General features: G+C 53.9%; 2 protein-coding genes across 14 annotated transcripts in view; one reads left to right on the top strand and one right to left on the bottom strand.

Annotated features, from left to right (window-relative positions):
• Nucleotides 1–5,715: 5,715 nt before the first annotated feature.
• The window catches only part of NOS1AP (nitric oxide synthase 1 adaptor protein), a 183,133-nt gene continuing 164,565 nt past the window's right edge, over nucleotides 5,716–24,283 (bottom strand). For all 13 annotated transcript variants that reach the window (XM_065554753.1, XM_065554754.1, XM_065554755.1 and 10 more), the window contains 2 exons: nucleotides 8,829–9,144; nucleotides 5,716–7,918 (listed from right to left, as the gene is read on the bottom strand). In XM_065554753.1, the coding sequence (XP_065410825.1) occupies nucleotides 7,405–7,918; nucleotides 8,829–9,144 (830 nt within the window). In that variant the 3' untranslated portion in view covers nucleotides 5,716–7,404. The remainder of the gene's footprint in view (nucleotides 7,919–8,828; nucleotides 9,145–24,283) is intronic.
• Nucleotides 18,472–21,653, top strand: SPATA46 (spermatogenesis associated 46). The gene is made up of 2 exons (XM_065556030.1): nucleotides 18,472–18,897; nucleotides 20,841–21,653. The coding sequence occupies exons 1-2, from the start codon at nucleotides 18,696–18,698 to the stop codon at nucleotides 21,491–21,493; spliced, it is 855 nt and encodes a 284-aa protein (XP_065412102.1). The 5' UTR covers nucleotides 18,472–18,695; the 3' UTR covers nucleotides 21,494–21,653.

The raw sequence follows: 24,283 nt of genomic DNA, 5'->3' as shown, positions 1-24,283 counted from the left end.
GTCCGGTGACAGTGCCAGTGCCCAGGCAATAGGTTACACAGGCACTTCCTATCTGTGTCTGTAACACAGTTTTGTGTCTAAAAAACAGTTACCTACCTTCCGTAACTGTTGTTCTTCTAGATGTGTTGCTCATGTCAATTCCTTGCTGGGTATGTGCGCAGTGCTCCACCGCTGCTGGAGATTTTTCCCCTAGGGGTATCCATAGGGCTGGTTCTGGCAAACCCCTGGAGGCTTGTGCTTATGCACTAGTATAAGGGGTGCCTCCAGCCCTGCACCTTCTCAGTTCCTTCTTGCCACCAACTCTGACGGCGAGGTAGGAGGGCGGGTAATGGAATGGACATTAGCAACACATCTCGAAGAACAACAGTTACAAGAGGTACGTAACCATTTTTTCTTCTTCGAGTGCTTGCTCATGTCGATTCCATGCTAGGTGATTCACAAGCAGCACCCTAGAGGTGGGCTCCGAGTTCACAGATGTGCAGCTTGCAACACTGCTGTGACGAAGCTGGCGTAATCTCTGGCCTGTTGGGTGATGGTGTAGTGCGATGCAAACATATGCACTGATGACCAAGTTGCGGCCCTACAGATGTCCTGTATTGGTATACGTGCCAGGAAGGCCCCTGAGGATGCCTGAGCTCTTGTGGAATGTGTCTTTATAATGGTCGGTGACAGGAACCCCTTTTTTGTAGCAGGCTCAGATACAGTCTGTGATCCAAGAGGAGATCCTCTGGGCTGACACTGGAAGGCCCTTCATCCTGTCCGCTACCGCAACAAAAACCTGTATTGATTTGTGACAGGGTCTTGTCCTGTCAATATAAAAGGCTAGGGCCCTTCTTACATCCAGAGAATGCAGACGCCATTCTTCTTCTGACTTCTGAGGTTTCAGGCAGAAGACAAGCAGAAAGATATCCTGTTTGATGTGAAATTGTGACACCCCCTTGGGCAAAAAGGCTGGGTGGGGACACCGCCAGACCTTGTCCTTGAAAAAGGTGGTATAAGGGGGTTCAGAGGTTAAAGCCTGAAGCTCAGAAACCCTTCTGGCCAAAGTGATCTCCACCAGGAAAGGGACCTTCCAGGGGAGTAGCAGAAGGGAGCATGATGCCAAAGGCTCGAAGGGTGGTTTGGTGAGCCTAGACAGCACCAGATGCAAGTCTCAAATCGGGATGGGGCACAAACCTGCAGATAGAGCCTTTCCAGTCCTTTGATAAATCTGCCCATCATTTCCTGTGTGAAAACCAACCTGCCATAGATCAGGGGATGGAACCCTGATATTGCCACCAAGTGGACTTTTATAGAAGACAGTGACAGGCCTTGGGGCTTTAGTTGAAGAAGGTACTCTAGGATGGACTGCAATGATGTCTGCATCAGAGAAAGACCCCATTCGACTCTCCAGCACGAGAAGCATTTCCACTTAGCTAAGTAGGTCGCCCTGATAGAGTGTTTTCTACCTATCAAGACCTGCTGCACGTGTTCAGAGCACACTCACCCCTCCAGATTCAGCCATGCAGCAGCCCTGCAAGGTTCAGATGGAGGTGCCATCCTTGATCCTGTGAGATTAAGGCCGGTCTGAGTGGGAGAGTCCACGGGACTGCGACTGCAAGGTCCAGGAGCATGCTGAACCAATGCTGGCGAGGCCACGCCGGAGCGATCAGGATGACCTTTGCCTTGTCTGCTTTTATCTTCAGGAGCACCTTGTGAACCAGAGGAATTGGCAGAAAAGCATACAGCAGGCCATCTGACCATGGATGGAGGAAGGCATCGGATAGCATGCCCCTGCCCAGGCTGAGTCTCAAGCAAAAGAGGTGACACTTCTTGTTCTCTGCTGTGGCGAACAGATCCACCTGGGGAGTCCCCAACTGCTGGATAATCTCCAGGTGGAGAGACCACTCGTGGTGAGAGGAAAAGGACCTGCTGAGGCAATCTGCTAGAATGTTTTGTTCCCCTGGGAGGTGCATGGCCTCTATGTGGATGGAATGTGTGACGTTACACTCCATATGCTTTATGGAAATATGCTTATGAATGTGACATAACTGGAATATGTTTTACGCTAAATACCCCTTGTATGGTGTCATTAGAAAACTTGTAATTTACTAAGTGTGTTCATTTTATTTGTTTGCATGTATTATTTCTATATTTGGAGTTAGGAGAAAAAGATATAAACTTGTATCACTGATGTAAACATATTAAGTGGAAGCCATTAAGGGTGCTCCAGAAACAATCAGTTGTAAATGGCCTTAGTTACTTGAAAGCCTTCCTGTGTACGTGTGGGCCAGCCCATGGGGAATGGAGACTAGAAGTCTTACAGTGACATGTGACCATGTTGTGACAGTGTACCCCATAAGGCTTTATGGGGAGGGGGTGCTTATAAATGTATGTATGACATAACTGGAATATGTTTTGTGCTGCCTGTGCCATGTAATATATCTCCGTAAAGGTTATGGTCTACTATATCTATTCATCCTATCTGTACACATATATCATTTTCTACTTGAGGTTAAGAATATGGGCTGTATACTTGCTTGGTTTCTAAGTAAGCTTTGTGAGGCATTTGATCAGTTTCTTTAGGAAGGAATTTGCAAGTTTAAGTACCTGATCAGGAAGCACTTGGGGAACAATGCATCTTGGAATGCTCCAATCCACATAAGAAGTCTTCCTGGAGACATACAAGATACCATGTGGACAATGGCTTCGGCCTGTAAAGACTGAGTCATGCAGGGACATGTGACTTGCCCAGGTGACTCCAGAACTCCATCTTGGAGCTGGACTTTGCATAGGAGGGGGGTCTCCACCCACAAGAGAGAGTCTATTTAAACCTGTGGCAGATCTCTCAATTTTGTCTTCAGCTGGCTAAAGAAGGAGCCTCTTCACCCCCCCCCCCGCCCAGGATACTTGAAGGAAACTGGAACAAAGGACAGTAACTACAGGGGTTGTGAGTGATTGCTGGACCCAGGCTAAAAGGAGATTAGCTGTAAAAGGGAGCATTCTGGAACTGGTGAGGATCTTATCTGTATTTAGTTTGATTAGACATAGATTTGCGCATTTTATTCTATTTTGCTTGGTGACTTACTTTGTTCTGTCTGTTACCACTTGGAACCACTTAAATCCTATTCTCTGCATTTAATAAAATCACTTTTTCCTTATTAATTAACTCAGAGTATGTGTTAATATCTGGGGGAGCAAACAACTGTGCATATCTCTCTATCAGTGTTATAGAGGGCGAACAATTTATGAGTTTACCCTGAATAAGCTTTATACAGGGTAAAACGGATTTATTTGGGTTTAGACCCCACTGGGAGTTGGGCATCTGAGTGCTAAAGACAAGCACACTTCTGTGAGCTGTTTTCAGGTAAACTTGCAGCTTTGGGGCAAGTTATTCAGACCCTGGGTCTGTGTTGGAGCAGATGGGAGTGTCTGCTCAGCAAGACATGGTGCTGGCGTCCTGAGCTGGCAGGGAAAACAGGAGCAGGGGTACATCAGGTGGCAGCTCCCAAGGGGGTTTCTGTGATCCAACCCGTCACACATGTCACCTGATAATGAAATACATCTTAAATCTGGTATTTTTCCAGTTAGAAGGAGGGATGGGGACCCAGAAAGACAAAAAACTCCCGCCTTGTGCCAAAGCTATAAAAGGGGGTGGAACAGGACAAAAGAGGCTTCCAGTCATGAGAAAATCCCTGCTTACCACCTGAGATGTCTGCTGGAACTAAAAGGACTGTACCAGGCCCCAGACTAAGAAGGAGTCTAGTCTGTGAAAGAAGCTTATTGGAACATCTCTGAGGGGGTGAGATTACCTGTAATCAGTTTCTTTATGTATTAGGCTTAGACTTGCATGTTTCATTTTATTTTGCTTTGTGACTTACTTTGTTTTATCTGTTATTACTTGAAACCACTTAAATCCTACTTTTTATACTTAATCTTAGAATATCAGGGTTGGAAGGGACCTCAGGAGGTCATCTAGTCCAACCCCCTGCTCAAAGCAGGACCAATCCCGACAGATTTTTGCCCTAGATCCCTAAATGGCCCCCTCAAGGATTAAACTCACAACCCTGGGTTTAGCAGGCCAATACACAAACCACTGAGGTATCTCCTCCCCCCACTCCGGTTTTAATAAAATCACTTTGTTTATTAATTAACCCAGAGTAAGTGATTAATACCTGGGGGAGCAAACAGCTGTGTATATCTCTCTATCAGTGTTATAGAGTGTGGACAATTTATGAATTTACCCTGTATAAGCGTTATACAGAGTAAAACAGATTTATTTGGGGTTTGGATCTCATTGGGAACTGGGTGGCTGGGTGCTGGAGCAGTAACCTGCTAAACTGTTTTTGCTTAAAGTCTGCATCTTTGGGGGCGTGGCCCAGACCCTGAGTCTGTGTTGCAGCAGGCTAGCATGTCTGGCTCAACAAGGCAGAGTTCTGGAGTCCCAAGCTGGCAGGGAAAACGGGCTCAGAAGTAATTTCAGCACATCAGCTGTTCCCTCGCCCGAGGGCTTCCTGACAAAGGACACTGGAGCAGGCCCCTCTTTGCTTGCTGACATAAAACATCGCTGCTGTATTGTCCGTCAACACTTGCACCGCAAGCTGGGGGAGGAACACCTCGCATGCCAAGCGGATTGCCCTGAGCACCTTCACATTTATATGGAGAGGCAGCTCGTCTCTTACCCAGAGACTCTGAGTCCTGAGGTTGCTGAGGTAGGCTCCCCACCCCCAGGTCTGACATGTCGGATAACCAGCATTATCGCAGGCTGCGGGGTCTCGAAGGGCACACCTGAGAGGACTGCCACTGGGTCCAGTCACCATGGCAGGAAGCTAGGACTGACCTTAGGATGGTGAGGATCAAGCTTGTTGAACAGATTGAGGCAAGCCAGATCTGTAGATGTCTGAGGTGCAAGTGCATGTGTCGCACGACATAAGTACATGCCTTCATGTGGCCCAGAAGCTGCAAACATCCTGGGCAGTCATCAGCAGGAGAGCTAACAGCAGAGATCAAGTCTATGATGGCTTTGAACCTGGTTTCTGGGAGGAACGCCTGGGCTTAGGAGGCTGAGCCTGGCTCCTATAAATTCTATCCTTTGCACAGGGATCAGTGTCAACTTTTGCTCGTTTATGAGAAGACCCAGAGATCTGCAGGTGGTCATTGCCACCGAGATGCTATTCTGAACTTGGTCCGTCAAGCAGCCTTTTATCAGCCAGTCATTGAAGTATGAGAAAATCTGTATTCCTCTGCATCTAAGGAAGGCAGCAACCACTGCCATACACTTCATGAAGACTCTTGGGGCTGCTGAGAATCCGAAGCAGAGCACCATAAATTGGTAGTGTTTGTGACCCACCACGAACCTGAGGAACAACGTCCTGTAAGGGGACTAACTAACAATGAGAAACGATCCTAAACTAAACTGTAACAACAACTACTAACAACGATTTACAACGAGAATCAGGAAAAACCACTAGAGGTTTGCTGAAGCAAAAGCACTGTTCCAGCAACCATCACGGGCAGCAAGAAGGTACTGAGAGGGTGCAGGGCTGGCGACGCCCTTTATACCAGTGCATGAGTGTGGGCCTCCACAGCCAGCCCAAGGATACCACCAGGGGAAAAATCTCCAGCAGCAGTGCACGGGGTGCATGCACACCTAGCATGGAATTGACATGAGCAACACCTCTTGAAGAACAAGCCCATTTCCCTGGACTCAGCTATCCTTGAGAAAACTCATCACACTGGAGAAAAAGTCTTTATTGTGCAATCTGTGTATTTCCTCCAGAATACCTACACATCCTAAACGATATAAAGAGAGGCTCTCCAAGCACAGTGGGCTAACTCTGGACTTTTCAGAACGTAGGTGCAGTGGAAGACTCTGCTTCATTACACAAAGGGACTTTCTGGTGTTTCTGTAATACATTATATAGGTGCTTACAGAAGCTGTATACTTCTATACAGATTTCTATTTGTGTGGTAGCTTTGGACATATACAGAATCTACACACAAATACATGGTTCATTTTGTATCAAAAATTACCTGGCACATTGCAGCACTCATTGGACTCTTTTGTATGTATCATTCATTTTTAGATGGTGCCTTTCACTGGGAATTAAAGATCAAGAGGACATCCTCCCAGCAGCTGGCACTCAGCCTGGCTAGTACATTACTCGTAGTGTCTGTTTCCCAAACCACAGGGCCCATCAATAGCCATGGCCTCATTACCGCAGTAGGACGATGAGGTGGATTTGGATGGTATAAAACTGTCTCCACCCACAAAACTTCATTTGTCTGCTCACTGCCACACAGAGCCGGAGGGTATCTGGCAGGAGAGCAGGACAGGAGATCGCGCGCCAGGCCTGGGATCCACCTACAGGATACAGAGACCTGACATTCCATGCTTGGCCTGGCCCACTGGCAAGAGATGAGGATGCTAGGCCTCACCCCAGCCCTTCTGGGCCCAGGCAGGTGAGGGGGCTGAGGGCTCACACTAGACGCAGGGCGTAGGCACCAGCGCGCTGTAAGAAAGGGGCATAGGACGGAGACTGCCCGGTCAGCGGTACCCAGTGCATGCTGGGAGAGTGATGGATCAAGTGGGAGGGGAAGATTTCCCCCAGGCAGAAATGGGTTATCCTGCCTCTGTGGCTGACAGAGAGTGCGTGGCCCCAGCTAGAACAGCCGCTGGGCATTTTACAGTGCAGGTGGGAGACACCAGTCCTGTGGGCTGTGCCTCAGGGCCATAGCCTTCAAGGCACGTGAGCCATCATCAAGTCATTTCCCTTCTCCCAGCCCCCAGCAGAGACCAGTCCCTGCTGCAGATGGGGTATGGCCCAGAGGGGCTAGAGCAGCCCGAGGGAGCCCTAGAGTGGGGCGATCTGTGTGCAAGGAGCGGACTGGCTTCCCCCAAGAGACGAGGTCCAGTGCCCCTCGCTCTGCACAGCTCAGGGAAAGGTGCTGCTGGAGATGCAGGAGCAGGAACCATGTATGAGGGACTCGAGAGGGGCCCGCGGCAAATGGCACATGGCCTGCCCCTGCCATCAGCCCCAGGGCTGCTTGTGAGACAGGTACCGGGACAGGAGGGCAGCAGGTGGTGCAGGGTGTGGCTGGAGACCCTGATGGGGGAGAATGGAAGTTCCGCCCAGGGTGCCTGTGCAGGCCTGGCCTCGGTGAACAGTGCTCACTTGCACAGCCTGCACTAAGGCCTGGGGGGAGGGTAGGCAATGACTGTGTGGACAGCCCCGAGGATCACCCCCATGCCCTGCCATTGTTTGAGGGGACAAGCGGGCAGGGGCCAGGCTTCTCTTCGAGCCCCCTGGACAGAAGTCACTGCTGAGCGCCCCCAGAGTGCAGTCAGCATGCCCCCTCCCCAGCAGAGTGGGAGGGGTGTTCTTGAGGGGGGAAGTGGCTGACTCCCCTGGGACATGGGGGCTGCTACTCAAAGGACAGGAGGTCTGGGTGGGGCCCCTCATTTTCCAGGCCGGAGGGCTGTGCCACGGGCTGCACGTCGCCCATGGGGGGCTGGTACTCCAGCAGGCAGCTGAGTCTGAGGGCGGGTTTCTCTGGGCAGGGTGTGGACACTGCCCGCCTGTCAGCAGCTTTGAGTTTGCCCTCCAGGTTCTCCTCGTGGATGAGGTCAGGCACTGAGAGGACCCTGCTGTGGGAGGGCCCATCCCCGTTTGGCACCGCTGTGCCAGGAGCACCCAGCTCAGCACTGCCCTCTGGCTGAGACATGTCCCATGCCACCTTCCACTGCTCCCCCTGGGCAGCCTGCTTGGGGTGTTCCTGGCCTTGCTCGGGTAGCGCCTCGGCGCTGCACTCCAGGCTGCTCACCACCGGCTGGGAGGAGATCAGCATGTCCAGAGGGGTCTTCAAAGCCCGGGGTGTGCGCTTCTTGGCTGCCGGGGGTGGCGGGTCGAGCCGGGGAAAGGTTTCCAACAGCACACGCCTGCAAGCACAATGGCCCTTCGGTGAGCGACAATAACACCCGACACAGAGCTGACAGCTGCCCGGGGGTTCCCTGGATGGTCTCCCATCCAAGGGCTGAGCCCGCTTGATGGAGTCTAAGGCATCAGTATGGTATCAGCTCACACAGACACAAGCACACTCCCAGCAGCTAGACAACTCGTGTGTGCTGATTGCTTACCGCACAAACTGAATGGCAGAGAGGAAAGAGGGCCAGGAGAGGGTGCTAGCTTAGGACACCTGAGTTCAATTCTTTGCTCTTCTACAGATACCCTGTGTGACCTTGGGCAAGTCACTCAGCCACTCTATGCCTCAGTTTCCCATCTGTAGGGTGCTGCAGTGAAGGCCCTTTGGACAGGCAGGCTCTGGGAGCAGAAACTACTGGTGTAGAAATAATTCAGTAAGTCAAATAGTTCCTAGGGCTGCTTTTATTCACCGCGGCCACCCACTGCTTCAAATCCCTCCCTGCTGTATTGGGATGCATCAGTTCCTGCTGTCGGCACTAGCGAGGGGCACAGCCCTCGCTTCCAACTGGAGAGACGGGGCTTCAATGTAGGGACGGGTCCATGGGAAAGGGGCTAAAGCAGCAGCTCCCCTCCTCCTCGGACATTGCAGTGAGTCCCAAGCTGGGCCAGGAGCCACCCCCTTTCAGCAGGAAGAGCTCCCTGCAGCCAATCTGTCCCAGATGCCATTGGATGGGGAAGGGCAGGGCATGCAGCTGGGGGAGAGTGGGACAGGAGGGGCTCGGAGAGGTGGGAGCAACAATGCGCAGCATCCCCCAGCCAGGGCCGTTGTGCCACGGCTGCAGCATGGCCCTGCAGTCCTAGCATGTGCTCCAGCTGGGGAGGGGGTCAACATGCAGTCAGCCAGCCAATGCCTGAGGGGAGACTCACCCTGCATCGTGGGCCTGGTCCCCCAGCAGCGCGAGTATCCCGCCCGACAGCTCGGCCCCCACGCTGGCATTGACCTCGGTCACTCCCACCTCACCCAGACTGGCAGGCTCCTTCCGGCGCAGGAAGTCGTTGACTTTGGCCCCGACAGCCTTGCTCAGGTTCTTGAGGTGCTGGCTGCTCCCCACCCGCAGTCCAGTCTCAGCCGCGGCTGGCAGAGCTGCCAGGGGGGGGCCCAGCGAGGCTTTGGAGACAGACCGGCTGGGTTGCAGCTTTGGCGTGGGGGCTGTGTTTGAATTCTCAAACATGCTTTGGTCAACTGGAAGAGAAGAGAAGAGTTGAAGGGTTGGTGCGCAGGGGAAGGGCGCGCATGGGCAGAGGGGCGAGTGCATGGTGCATGGGGAGTGGCTGGTGTATGAGGAGGAGGTGGCACGTACGGAGGGGGTGGTGCGCGGGAAGGGGGTGGCATGCAGGCAGTGGGTGGCGCATATGGAGTGATTGGCCTGTGAGGAGTAGGTGGCACATGGGCAGTGTGCGGGGAGGGGCTGGTATGAGTGTGGAGGGGGTGGCATGTGGGCAGTACCTGGAGTGCATGGAGTGGTTGGCATGTAGGCAGAAGGGCTGCATGCAGGCAGGGGGTGACATATGGGTAGTGGGTGGCACGCATGGATCAGTTGGCATGCAGGCAGGGAATGGCATGCGGGGAGCGGTTGGCATGCAGGCAAGGGGCAGCGCGTGCAGGCAGGGGACAGCATGCAGGCAGGGGACAGCATGCAGGCAAGGGGCGGTGTGCGTGGAGGGGTTGACATATGGGGAGGTGGTGTGCGCAGAAGGGGCTGGCACATGGGCAGAGGGGTGGCGCATGCACAAGGTTGGCACAAGACGGGGCTCTTGCCAGACACAGAGGTGCATTGCTCTGGGCCCAGAGGCTACAAATGCTTCTGCTCAGTACATGACAAGGCAGAGCCCTAATGTCAATGGCAGCCACTGACCCCTAGCCCAGGGCTCTGCATCCCTCCCTGTCGTTCAGGCCTCCATGCCCAGCAGCAGGCCCTGAGTCCAAGAGTCTGGGCCTGCTCCAAGGCTGCAGAACCTCCTGCTACTGGCTCGAGCGCTGGTGTCACTGCCAGACACCCCGGTGTCCCAGGAGGATTTACCTGCCTTGTGGGCATGAGCCATGGGCCAGACAAAGAAAAGGGCAGTGATTCTCCTGGTGGCAGTACTGACACGCTGGGGTCCTGGGGGACGCATGTAGGGACATGAGACTCGGTTCCTTGGTGCAGCAGGTCCCACAGCCAGGGTTACTGGGGCCTGTGATCAGTGACACTGGGCAAGAGGGTGGCTGCACTGTGCCAGGCAGGGCTGGGCATCGCCACAGGCAGCACAGGGATCACTGTGGGAGGCAGCGAGGCTGGGAGGAGACATGGCATGGACCTGTGTGGTGCTCGGCCCTTCTCCAGCTCCCGCAGCTGCTGCCCCAGGCGCTGCCCTAACAGGAATGCCAGCACGAGAGCCTGGCATTAGAGATATACCCCATTAGACAGGCACCAAGAGGCTGATGTTCCCAGAGAGCTCTCTGGTTCCCTAAGCCTGGCCCCTGGTTGCTGGGGTGGGGCGCTGGGCCCCTGGAGGGCCTCCGGGCACTGGCTGAGGGAGCTTGTTCCCTTGGGATGAGCAGGGTCAGGAACAGGTACCCAGGCTGTGCTCCTCAGTGGCACTGAGAGGCCCACAGAAGCTGGGCAGGGGGGCACTTGCGCAGAACAAAGCCTGGGAGTACTCCACTGCAGTACCCCAAACCACTGGCCACTTGTGAAAATCTGGGTAGGCCTCAGGACTTGCCCAAAGCCCAATGGTGAGTCAGTGGTGGAGCCCAGGGGACCCAGCACCCAGCTCTGCGTCAGCCACTAGACACACTCTTCACTCCCCTCCATTAGCTGGCGAATACAGACTTCCTGCGGGGAGGGGTGGCATGCTTCACAAGCTAGGTGCTAGCCTGGAAGTCGTGCAGCCTGCGTTCTGTTCCCAGCTTGGCCACCAACCCCCTGGGTGACCTGGGGCAAGTCACTCCCCTGCTCCGTGCCTCAGTTTCCCCATCTGTAACATGGGAAACATGCTCCTTCCTCTCCTTTGTAGAGGGCCGTGGGGGTGCTAGGAGAAGAATCTGGCTTGTGAGTGATATTGCAAACAGCTCCCACTCAGCAACCCCCCTCAGCATCTGTTCCTGGGTCTCACAAACAAGCCAGCTCAGGTCAGCCAGCTGACAAGCCCCTGGCAGCGATGAGACTCAGTGCTACAGGAGAGGGGCTATTTCAGCTAGCCCAAAGTCTGTGCCGGGGAATCAGCCTGTGGGTTACTCAGCTGCTTGAGAACAGCCTGGGCACTCACAGCAGCCACCCCTCCCCGAGCACACCCCTTGGGCTCTGTCCAAGTGACCTGGTCCAGGCAGGAGCCATCCAGGCCAAGGGGGACATGCCCTGGCCCAGGATTGGACTGTTCTGCACACCCATCTTTAGGCTGCTCTGGCTGCCAAAATGCCCTCTGGCAGAAATCAGAGTGGCCTCTGGCTGCTCTAACGTCTGGCAGCCTGTTCCAGGCTCCCACACAGCCCAGGGCCCCACAACCTCTCTAGGGAGAAGGGATCTCTGGGTGCCGAATCGGTCACTGGTCTCTCCCTGCCTCTAGGTCCCACTGTCCTCTCCCTGCTCCCTACCCCTGTTGATCTGAAAGCCTGCAGCCTGCCCCGACGTCCCCGTGGCAGACAGCCATGGAGCATAGGAGGTGGAGGGCACTGCTGCTGCTCTGACTGCTGAGCTGTTGTTTCCAATGGGGCACCTGCAGCAGGGCCGGATGTGCGTGCGGGGGGTGGAGTGACAGCATTAAGCACATAGACCCTCCTGGGGTTCTGGCCTAGCCGAGACTCTGACCAATCTTTGCCAGGCAGCTTTCCTGTCTCTGAAACCCAGCGTGGATAGAGACAAGCCAGCAGAATAGGGAGCTCTTGTGTTCTCCAGAGCGCAACAGCCAGTCAGCCTCAGCCACAGGGTGGATCTCGGGCTAGCCCCTTTCAGAGCTAGGTGGGGCCGCTCTCACACCTGGCTGGGAGTGTACCCTAAGAACCCCAGCCTTCTGGCTGGCTGGAGACGCCCCCTCCTAGGGACGGAGAGCTGCACCTGGGCCCCCATCTCAGACTGACTGGGAACAGACAGGCACCCTGGGGCAGTGCAATGGACAGTGTGCTGTTCAGTGCCATATGGGGCCGGGGCTGAATGGCGGGAGCGGGCAGGGTTGAGGGCAGGAGGAAGGCGGGGAGGGGGGGGGAAATGCTCACTCTGGTACAGACACACAGGCGCAGGTTGCTCAGCAGCGTCAGCTCTTACCTGACACTGAACATGACTTGGGAAGCAGGTTGCAAACAGAGAAAGCGATTTTCAGAGCAGAAAGCTTGATGTCTCTGGAGGGAAGTGCTCAGTCTCCCCCCACTGGCTACACCCATGAGCCTCCTGCAATGAGGGACCTGCCTGTGCGGCACACCTCTCCCTCCGCTGGCACCACTGTTCAGGGGACTATGCAGACCCAGCATCAGCAATGAAGAGACATGTCTGTAGCACGTCACGCAGTGGACATTGTGGTGCAGCCATGAGATGGCTCTTCTTATTGGGCTGACACTCGAGGGCGGGCAGTCCCTCCCTAGATCGCTGTCTACAGCCACGATTGCCCAGCAGAAGTCAGGGAGCCGTGGGGACGTGTCAACATGCTACACTAGCCGGGGCTAAGGCCACGTCTGCATGGGAGAGCTGCATCAGTTTCACTTACACCGCTGTTCAGACTGGTGCAAAGCCCCATGTAAATACTCTGATTCGGATTTCAGAGCAGCTTAGAATCATAGAACCATAGAAGATTAGGGTTGGAAGAGATCTCAGGAGGTCATCTAGTCCAACCCCCTGCTCAAAGCAGGACCAAATCCCAACTACATCATTCTAGCCAGGGCTTTGTCAAGCCAGGCCTTAAAAACCACTAAGGATGAAGATTCCACCACCTCCCTAGGTAACCCATTCCAATGCTTCACCACCCTCCTAGTGAAATAGTTTTCCCTAATATCCAACCTAGTCTTCCCCCACTGCAACTTGAGACAATTGCATCTTGTTTTGTCATCTACCACCACTGAGAACAGTCTAGCTCCATCCTCTTTGAAACCCCCATTCAGGTAGTTAAAGGCTGCTATCAAATCCCCCCTCACTCTTCTCTTCTGCAGACTAAATAAACCCAGTTCCCTCAGCCTCTCCTCATAAGTCATAAGCCCCAGCTCCCTAATCATTTTCCTTGCCCTCCGCTGGACTCTCTCTCCAATTTGTCCACATCCCTTCTGTAGTGGGGGACCCAAAACTGGATGCAATACTGCAGATGTAGCCTCACCAGTGCCTGATAGAGGGGAATAATCACTTCCCTTGATCTGCTGGCAATGCTCCTATTAATGCAGCCCAATATGCCATTAGCCTTCTTGGCAACAAGGGCACACTGCTGACTTATATCCAGCTTCTCATCCACTGTAATCCCCAGGTCCTTTTCTGCAGAACTGCCTCGTAGCCAGTCGGTCCCCAGCCTGTAGCAGTGCATGGGATTCTTCCGTCCTAAGTGCAGGACTCTGCACTTGTCCTTGTTGAACCTCATCAGATTTCTTTTAGCCCAATCCTCCAATTTGTCTAGGTCACTCTGGACCCTATCCCTACCCTCCAGCATATCTACCTCTTCCCCCAGCTTAATGTCATCTGCGAACTTGCTGAGGGTACTATCCATCCCATCATCCAGATCATTAATAAAGATGTTCAACAAAACCCCAGGGGTCAGTCCTGGGGCACTCCGCTTGATACCTGCTGCCACACCGAGCATGGCATGGTGCAACCACACACTGACCAACAGCCTGTCCACGCAGCGAGCCCAGTGCAGCTCTGGGATTGGGCCTGCTCAGCCACTCAGCCCTGTGGGGAGGAGCTGGAACATGTGCCTCTGAGGGGTCAGCGAGGGCCCAGGAAGCCAGCATGATATGGCTCCCTTGATGGCAGCCCAGCAAAGAGAGCCTGGGACTGGCAACTGACCCCCCTTCCTCCTTTCCTGGGCTCCCTTCAGGTGAGGACTGAGGCCGGGTGGGGGGTGCTCTAGCTCTTCTGGAGCCAGCGGCCTGCCCTTTGCTCCCTAACACAGCTGTCAGCAGTTCCACCCCCCGACCCGCTGGTACCAAGCCTTTCCCACCCCAGGGGAGCTGGAAACGGCCCTGCCTGTTCCACAGCTACCACCAAAGGCTTCTAAAAACCCAGCCACGAGGCCCTATCTGTACACGCTTACACACATGCAAATGTATGCACCCAGCTCCATGCAGCCCAGTGCACCCCGGCCCCACCGGCACTGAGCAGTTCCCTCCAGCGGGGCAGGGACCAGCCTGGTGGAGCTGTGCTCTCCCGCAGAGACCTCCCCAGCCAGGGAGACAGGCCCTGGGCAGTAACTGCAGCTCTTCCAGCAGCCTCCATAGGGAGTCTCCTGACCCCACAATGTGTCTGACCCAGGTTCCAAGTCAGAACCCCGAGTGAGCACAGCCCATGGGACCGAGTCATGAAATCTCAATGCATGGATCAGAACATAGAAAGGGCCATGCCCCGACTATGCCTGGAGTGTCAGCTTCTCTGTTCCTGCCACGTAGCCAGTAACCCCAGAACAGGCTCTGAAGAAGTGGGGAAGGAGAACCAAAGGTGCGGGTCTGTAGGGGTGTGACAGTGAGAAGCAATAGTTTAAGTACTAAGGAAGACAAGGCCATTGTGGTGACGCTAACTGTTTGCATCAGTCTTCACTGCAGAGGCTGTGTGGGAGATTCCCACACCTGAGACATTCTTTTTGGTGATAAATCTGAGCAATTGTACCATATTAGAGGAGGTTTTGGAACAAACTGACACATTAAGCAATAATAAGTCACCAGGACCAGATAGTGTTCACCCAAGAGTTCTTTTGAAGGAACTCAAATATGAACTTGCTGAACTACTAACTGTGGTATGTAACCTATCACCTAAACCAGCCTCTGGACCTGATGACTGGAGGGTGGCTAATGTAACATTGGTTTTTAAAAAAGGCTCCTGATCACATGCTGTTAAGCTAACTTCAGTATCAGTCACATTGGTTGAAACTATAGTAAAGAAGAGAATTATCAGACACATAGATGAACACGTTTTGTTGGAGAAAAGTCAGTATGGCTTTTTAAAGGGAAATCATGCCTCACCAATCTACTAGAATTCTTTGAGGAGGTCAACAAACACATGGACAAGGATGATCCAGTGGATCTAGTGAACTCAGACTTTCAGAAAACCTTTGACAAGGTCCCTTCCAAAGGCTTTTAAGCAAAATAAATGTATTAGAAAGAGAAAGCCTGAGACATGAGACCTGGTATAAAGGGCCTGGTATGAGGCCTAAGGCCTGAAGTAAAGTCAGGCCCTGATACTATAAAGCAAAGTTAGCAAGAGTCAGGCTATGAGCAAAAACCAGGCCCTGTTACAAGACATGCCTGCTTGTAGGTTCACTATCCGATACATGAACTTGACAAGAACAGGGCTAGTATTGCAAAAACTCCTAAGAAGTGCTGGGCACAGGAGGCACACATAAACACATTCCAGAAGGAAGGTGCCAGAACACCCTGATACCTAGTATGGTATAAACACACTCCCCGAAGATAATAGGGCCACACTGACCCCTCCTAAAGATAAGGTCAGCATGACAGTGTGATGGAGAGAGATGTTTTGATCAAACCAACAGATACAAGGTAAAGGATGATAACTAGCCACGTCAGAGGGGCAATATGTCACTGGTTTGTATCACTGTATGAAAGAGGGGTTGCTGACGGGGTGTCTTTGTCTGGCCGAGGTGGGAGAGGAAGGTTCAGCCACTCACTGAGCTGAGTCCATTGTGACAGGCATACGCGTGTTAGTGGCCCCATAGAGTCTGCCGGGCACTAGGACTGTGCTACGTTGGCAATAGATCTGTCTAAGTGCCTTCGCTACCGAACTGAGTCTGTGGTCTTCTTGGGCAGTTCGATCGAGGTCTGCTTGGCCAGCTACCTCAAGAGCTGGTGCAGCACACAGAGAGAACACACACGCTGTCAAGAACGGACAATGGTAAGAGGTCATGGGGTAAGTGGGAAGGTCTTCTTATGGATCAATAATTGCTTAAAAGATAGGAAACAAAGGGTAGAAATAAATGGTCAGTTTACAGAAAGGAGAGAGGTAAATAGCAGGGTCCCCCAAGGGTCTGTGCTGTTCATAAATGATCTAGAAAGGGGAGGGAACAGTGAGGTGACAAAGTTTGCAGATAATACAAAATTACTCAAGATAGTTCAGTCCGCAGCAGATTGCAAAGAGTTACAAAGGGATCTCACAAAACTGGGTGACTGGGCAACAAAATGGCAGATGTAATTCAAAGTTCATAAGTGCGAAGTAATCAACACTGGAAAACATAATCCCAATTATACATACACAATGATGGATTCTAAATTAGCTGTTATCACTCAAGAAAAGTCTTGGAGTGGCGGATAATTCTTTGAAAATATCTGCTCAATGTTACTCCTGAGGGAATTCTGCACCAAAAAATAAAAAATTTCTGCGCACAATATTTTAAAATTCTTTCTGCATATTTTGTCAGAATAACACAATATAATCACACTATTTTCAATTATTTGCTGACAATTATTATTACCAAAATAATTGAAAATGATGTGATTATATTGTTATTGTTTTTCTGTGTTATTTTGACAATTAAAATATGCAGGACTTTGTAGAATTTTAAATGTTTTATTTTTCTGGCACACAATTCCCTCAAGAGTACTAGGGTTCTGTGTGGCGCAATCTGAGTGCGGGTAGCATGGTGGGAGGTCTGGGTACAGGGGGGAATCTGGATGCACAGGGGTTAGTGCATGGTTCTGGTGCAGGGGGAATGGAACTCTACAGGGGAGTCCAGGTGAAGGTGGTTAGGGCTTGGGGGGAGGTATGGGGGAGTGGGGCTTGTTAGGTTGGGGGGGTCAGGGTGCAGCTGGTTGGGGATCAGTGGGGTGAGGGTATGAGTGTGGGGGCTCCTGTAGCAGGGGGTGAGGCTCAGCAGAGTAGAGGTTTGGGGGGCTTAAGGGGGGGGTTCTGGGTATGGGGGGCTCCTGATGCAGGGGGGCTCAGTGTTAGAGGGCTCTGGGTGCATAGGTGAGGGGAGGGAGTAACTGTACAGGGAGCTGCTCCCCCTGTCCATCCAACCCCCCTGCACCCAACCCCTCCATTGAGCCTCACCTCCCGCACCTGGAACCCACCCCACACCCAGACCCCCACTGAGGTGCAGAGCTTCCTGCAGCCAGGGGAAGTTTCTGGGGCTTGATCTGACCCAGCTGCGGCTGCTATGTGCAGGGAAGGGGGAGGGAATAGGATGGCACTGCTGTTCTCCTCCTGGCAGCAGATCTAGCTGTAAAGCTGAGAGCAATGCTGCATAGAAGTCTGACTTGCACTCCAGGCAGACCTCAGCCACAGGTGTCTAATTGCAGCGTAGCCATGCCCAGAGAGAGGTGTTTCTGAGACATGCTGCAGAAGCAGCTTTGGACCTGGTCCAAGGTGTCTGAAGCCCTTTGGCCTGTGACCCACACCTGTAAGTTCCTAGCAGAATCTGGTTCAGTCAGGCAACCGCTGAGCGGAGACCAACTCTCTCCCTGCAGCTCTCTCTACATGGCACAAATGCCCTAGGTGAGCTGTAAATAGGTTTAGTCCTAACTAGATAACAGCTGCGAGCTTTTTTAACCTATAGACGGCGCAATATAGCTTGCCCTAGGAATGTGCTTGGGCTGGAGAAAATACAGATGGTGAAAGTCAGAATGGCGAAGTGTGGGGGAAGGACACCCATTGCCATGGACCACCATGTGGCAAGCCTCATCATCACGACTGGCATCTCCTTAACTCTCCAGGCTGATACCATGGCCACCCAGGGGGCAGAGCCAGCTTTGCACAACTGGGGGTCTCAAGTCAGCCTTTGGTGGGTACAGCACTTGTACAAATCTGGCTGCTTAGCCAGGTGCCTACATAGGGACGTCGCAACCTAGCTATGGGCCCCCATTTTTGAAACTCTTGGCTGCAGTCTTTAGAGACAGACAATACAACGAGCACTCTCCCCATGGCGCAAACAGAACCTCCCTCAGTTTCCTGAGGGTTAGATTTAAACCAAGAGGGGTCGGGGGACTCACAAGCAGCTGGGAAAACAAGTAACAGCCATTTCAAATACCTCTTTATGATCAGGTGTTCGAAGCCGGAATGTCCTGCACCAGAGGCCGGCAGGTGGGCTTTGGAGAGAGTTGCTCCAGGATAATCCAAGTGCTTGAGTGCTAACAAACGGTCCAAGACGAAAGGGGCTGCAGGACCTAATGGCAAATGGCTGTACGTGTGCAGGAGTACTGGGTGCATGGGGCAGAGTGAACGCGAGTACTTTGGACACACGCAGTCAATGCGTGTGCCATGAGACTGGAACGTGCCTGTCTCCAGATGCAGTCACTGATATCTCAGGGCTGTGGCATGGTCCTTGCTAGGCCACTGTACGCACTAGCAAAGGCCTCAAGACTTACAGAGACGAGTCCCAGGAACAGCTGCTACATAACCTCTTTAAACCCATTCAAACACCCAGGCCAGACGCTCCCCACTCCTTTCCTCCAGAGCCACGCTGATCCCTCGCTGGAGCTGGGGGACCCACCTGGTGACTGTGAGGTCAGCTGGTGATGTCACAAAGCCAAGGCCCTGGGCAATCCAGCCAGAGGCTGTCCAGAGCCCCAGAAACTCTCCAGCCAGGACCTGCTCTCTGCACCCGTCTCAAGAGGGAATGGAGAACTTCTCCCTGCTGACGATCTCTGGGCCTCGTCTGCCCAGCTATGCCATGAAGAGCGTACGTGAGCTGCCATCCCCCAGGAGCACGCCCAGTCTGCCAGGTAACGGGGCCACAGTGAGAGCCCACAGCCAGCCCTCGCATGGCATGGAACAGAATGACGTTGCACTTCTCCAGCACCCTCACCACCTGCCCCAGGGCACTTTATAAGCAGCATCCCAGGACAGCCCATGAGGTGGAGGAGGGGTATGATCCCTGCTGTACTGGTGGGGAAACTGAAGCACACAGATGCTGATGTTTTCCAAAGTGTGCTCTGATTTTCGGTACTCATTGTTAGAGCCCTGGGGCCTGATTTGCAGTGGGTCTGAGCACTCACAGCTCCCACTGAGATCATGCGAGCTGTGGGCCCCCAGCACTTCTGGAATCAGGGGCCAGCTGTCCCAAACTGGGCATTCAAAACCAGAGGCCTCTCTTGAAAATTGTGGCCTAAGTGAGTTGGGCAAGGTCCCACAGTAAGTCAGTAGCAGAGGCCAGGAGATGAGCCAGCTCTGATCCCCGCCTTGGGTCATACACGCCACCTTTCCTAGGCAAAACACAGCCAACCAGGCCAGGCCCAGGAAGTCAGGAAACCAGTGAGCTACTTCCAGCAGGGCTAGGCATTGGCAGGTGACCTTGGACAAGGCACTGTCCTGCTCTGGGCCTCATTTCCCTAGCTGTAAAACTGGGCAAGGGAAAATGCATGGGCCTGTCGTTCATGTGCCCAGAGGCCTCGTGCAGGATCTCAGGCCGGGGCGGTCGCTGTTCAGCCACAGAACCCCCCCTTGCTTGTACGCTTTTCTGACCGATCACAGGCTTGTGCCTGAGCCAGTCCTCGATGCCCGTCACGCACCACCACTGCTTGGGATCAGCGCTGCCCTCTGAGCCTCCCAGCGTTGGGTGAATGGCCAGGACCTGCAGCTGGACAGCTCTGCCCCTGCCCTGCCCACGGCACATGCAGGGAGAGGAAAGGTCTGACCATTTCCCGGGGGGCCTGCACTACATGGCAACCCTGTTCCCCAGCCCTGGGGCCACAAACACTGGGTTCCAGTCAGACCCAGCTATCTCTTCCATTACACTACAGAGGCTCCCTACAGTGCTCAGCGAAGCAGAGCTGAGCAGGGGATGACTTGGGGCACAAAGTCACAGTGTGGCAGGATGTGCATTTCCCTTGGGGACAGGAAGGGGCTCCTTGTATCACACTGACCCAGCTTCCCCTCCAGGAGGGCACCAGCGTGGCTCTCCAAACGCTCCGTGAAGGGAACTGACTGCTGGAGACAAGCCCAGACCAGTCGTCGGCACCATAGGGTCCCCTCTCTGCTGCCATGCCCCACGCTACCCCTTTGTTTGGGGCCTCTCCACCCCCCCGAGACACACACTTGGTGCCCCTTTGGTTCACTGGCTTTTCTCTGTGTATTTGTAACACAGGAATTTCCAAAACATTTCCTTGAGGGGCCCAGCCCTGGACAAGCAATGCCCCCTGCACCCATCCAGCGCCCCCTGGCACAGCACAACAGCAGCACGTGGTGGGGGCCTTTTGTGTGCGCGCAAACTCGGACAGCCACTGTCTGTGTATCTATCTGTGCTCTCTGAGCGCCTGTGCCTGTGTCCCTCTGGACTCTGAGAGTGTGGGGGTGTTGGAGGAACCGGCAGGTGATGCCCGTCCCTGGGACGCACAGAGCAAACCCCCGGAGATGCTGCCAGTTGCCAGGTATAAGGCTACAATTTAGTCATGGGTATTTTTAGTAAAAGTTCTGGACAGGTCACAGGCAGTAAACAAAAATTCACGGCCTGTGACCTGTCCGTGACCTTTACTATAAATACCTCTGACTAAATCCTAGCTGGGGGCCCTGGGCACTGCTGCTCTGGGGAACCCTGGGGCCAGCCGCACTGGCCACCGCTCAGGCAGCCCCTGGGGCCAGCCACTGCTTGGGCCCACGGAGGTTGCGGAAAGTCACAGAATCCTCCACGACAGACTCTCAGCCTCACCCATGTGTGACAGATGTGGCTGCCAGCCCACGTTCACACAGTCTGGCCCAGCAGGAACCCTGTGATCGGGGCGGGGCAGGCGGGTCAGGAGCATCCCGGGATGAACACCGACCCAAGTGGTGCCCGAGGGGGAGGGAAGCTGCCAAGGGGAGGGGGAAGGGCAAGGTGAGCCCAGACCATGGCCTCCCTCCCCACAGCCTGCCCTCCACTGGGCCAGGGGCTCATTCCAGCCTCTTCTCTTGGCAGCTTCTGTCCCCAGCGACGGCCAGAGCAGCGAACCCTTAGGGTGCAACTGCACCATCTACCGGCCCTGGTTCTCCCCCTATAGCTACTTCGTGTGCATGGACGAGGTCAGCCAGCAGGAGGCCTGCAGCTTCCCAGACACGCTGGTGGCCAGCGCCAGGGACACCAGCCAGCCTGACGAGCTCCCGGAGAGCATCTGCTCCTCCTCCTGCTCCCTGGAGAAGGCTCGCCCCACTGAGGGCACCAGGAGAGCCAGCCCCGGCGTGGAGGCCAGGGACTGCATCACGTCCCAGGACATCCTCATGGCCTCCAAGTGGCAGCCGGCGCCACAGAATGGCTACAAGTGCGTGGCCTGCTGCCGCGTCTTCCCTACCCTGCACTCGCTCAAGACCCACGTCAAGTGTGGCTTCAAGGAGGGCTTTAGCTGCCAGGTGTATTACCACAGGCTCAAAGTGCTGTGGGAGAAGGAGTGCACGGCCCGGCCCAGCAACCGGCCGGCCTTTGGCAGCTGTAAAACACCTAAGTGACCCAGCCCCCGGTGGACGCGCAGCCCCCAGCACATTCCGCCTGGGGGCAGTGCAGCGCTTTACACTCTCTACGGCAGAACCCGAATAAAGCAGATTATTAGGAGCAGGCAGCGTTTCTCTGTGGAGCACCCTGTGGCAGGGGCCCCTGTGGGCTAGATGCAGGGATACAGCAGCCCCAGCCCTCATCCTGGGACATAACTAGGCGAACCCCTGCCTTTCCCTGCTGGATCACAGCCTCCCCTCCCCAGCAGTGTGACCCCTAAGGAGTGAGTCCCTAGTCAGCCTCTGCCCCCCCTGGTCCTCCACGGCCCCGCAGCCCCCCATTCACCCTCCCAGCAGGCCCCCACTCTAGCACAATGACTCCTGCACACCGACCCAGCATCCCAGGCCCCACTCCAAGGGATCTGTATGCACCTAGTTTTGTTATGGTGAAAAGGCCTGTTCCCCTGTCACTCTGCGCTGATCAGAGCCCAGGCGTAGATCCCCACATATCCCCCAGCCAACAACTCTTCAGGAGTGGGTCCGAGAAGCTATTTCTCAACAGCTCAGGTGCCTGCTTCTTGGGGCTGCTTGTTCCAGACCCCCTGGGAGAGAGACCACTCTTATCAGCCTTCACTATCGCCCAGCAGCCCGGGCAGGAAGTGCCAACAGCTGAGCCGCTGCGTGCTGGTGACCGATCCCACGGGACCTGTTTGAGGGAGGCGTGTGTCCCCAGAACTAGTCCAGTGTGGGAGGGGCATTTCCGAAAACCAGGCAGCGACTCTGAAGGACCCTTACATCGAACGTGAGGGAATGGATGTCTTTAGCCAAAGTCTGGGCTGCTTCCCAAACACGAGAGTAAAGAGCCTTCCCCCAGAGGTTCCTCGGAACAAGCGAGGGCAGGCAACGCCAGGCTAGTTGAAAGGAAGGGTCAAGACGTTATTCAAGCCACGCCAGGATCCGTCGGCGGGTGGGAAGTGGGGATGGGTTGGTTTGGAGAGCAGAGGGGTGAGATCCTGCAGGGGCTCCAGGCAGCAGCCTCTCCGTGCACCGTCCCAGCTGCTGCCCAGTCTCAGACTGGCCTGGCTTTCCGGGGACAGCTGTGGAGCCCTGGGAAGGGTGTGGGTCTGAGATGCACGGGGAGCACGAGGGAGACTGCTGCTTTCATTCCTCACTCCTGCAATCTGGATTCCCAGTAACTGATGACTGGGATGGCTCTAAAGCCCACTCCCTGTCTGAGCTGTCTAGGCTGGTGGGGAGCAGGGAGAAGACGGCCTGGCGCCTTTCCACAGTGCACTCGCACTTTGGCTTTGGAAACAAAAAATTCATCGTTTTATAAGAAGTCATCTTTTTCTGTGTCATTTTACAGGCCCTGAGAGAAGTTGTTCTCCAGGACTGGGGTTGCCCTGTACTGGGGACTTGGGGATCCGGCTTGGGGATGGGCAGGATGGTACTGGAGGGCTGGCTGTGAGACACACAGACAAGCAGCAGCAGTATATTCCCATCCACCAGGTACGGCGCTTTGGTAACAAAGGCAGGGCATGAAGTGAACACAATGGGAGGTCCCAGCTGGATCTCCCATTTGCTGAGGTCAGCTCCTCAGCCATTGCGGTTTGCAGTCACCCATGTGATGGCAGTAACGGGTCAGACGGGGCCTGTTCTGTATTGCTCTAGACACCAGCCAGCTGCTGCGTAGGACTGAACGGCTGCGGCCCTGGCTGAACAGTGACAACGAGCAGCTCGGCAGGCCCCCAGCATTGATTGGGAAGCTCTGCCAGGGTGATGGCCACCATCCTGGCCAGCCCCCCCCAGGAACTAAATGGTACACATCTATAGACCCCAAGGCCAGAAGAGACCATCGCGATCTTCTAGTCTGACCTCCTGTAGGACACAGGCCAGAGACCAGCCCACAATAATTCCCAGAGAAGATCTGTTAGAAAAATACCCAGTCTTGATTTAAAAATCGTCAGGGATGGAGAATCTCCCATGGCCCCCAGTAATTTGTTCCAGTGGTTAATGACTCTCACTGTTCAAAATTTACATCTTATTCCCAGTCTGAATTTATCTAGTTTCAGCTTTCAGCCATTTGGTCATGTTGGATGTTCCTCTGCCAGACTGAAGAGCTCATTAACAAACATTTGTTCCCCATGTTGATACATATAGACAGTGAGAAAGTCATCCCTTAACCACCTCTTGGTTAAGCTAAATAGATTGAGCTCCTTGAGTTTATCACTATAAAGCAGGTTTTCTAATCCTTCAGTCAGTCTTGTGGCTCTGCTCGGAACCCTTCCCAACTTATCAACATCCTTCATGAACTGTGGGCACCAGACCTGGACACAGGATTCCAGCAGAGGTCGCAGCAGTGCCAGATAGAGAGGTACAATAATCTCTCTACTCATACTCAAGATTCCCCTATTTCTGCATCCCAGGATCACCTTAGTCTTTTTGGCCACAGCATTGCACTGGGAGCTCATGTGCAGCTGATTATCCACCCTGACCCCCAAGTCTTTTTCAAAGTCCCTACTTCCCAGGGTAGAGTCCCTCAGCCTGTAAATATGGCCTACATGCTTTGTTTCCAGATGTACACATTTAGCTATATTAAAATGCATATTGTTTGCTTGCGCCCAGGTTACGAAGTGATCCAGATTGCTCTGTACCAGTGACCCGTCCTCTTCACTATTTACCACCCTGCCCCTCCCAATTTTTGTTCCATCTGCAAACTTTATCAGTGATGATTTTATGTTTGCTTCCAGGTCACTAATGAAAATGTTAAACAGTGTACGGCCAAGAACTGATTCCTGCAGGACACCA

This window comes from Chrysemys picta, chromosome 8 (assembly GCF_011386835.1).
Source record: "Chrysemys picta bellii isolate R12L10 chromosome 8, ASM1138683v2, whole genome shotgun sequence".
NCBI lineage: Eukaryota > Metazoa > Chordata > Testudines > Emydidae > Chrysemys > Chrysemys picta.
This window is presented reverse-complemented; position numbering and strand designations above follow the sequence as displayed.

What these genes read in the sequence shown, in the direction of transcription:
- SPATA46 (XM_065556030.1), top strand. Translation starts at nt 18,696, where the DNA reads ATGGAGAACTTCTCCCTGCTGACGATCTCTGGGCCTCGTCTGCCCAGC. An exon ending in CCCTCACCACCTGCCCCAGG is followed by an intron (nt 18,898 to 20,840) that starts GCACTTTATAAG and finishes CACCGACCCAAG; the next exon opens with TGGTGCCCGAGGGGGAGGGA.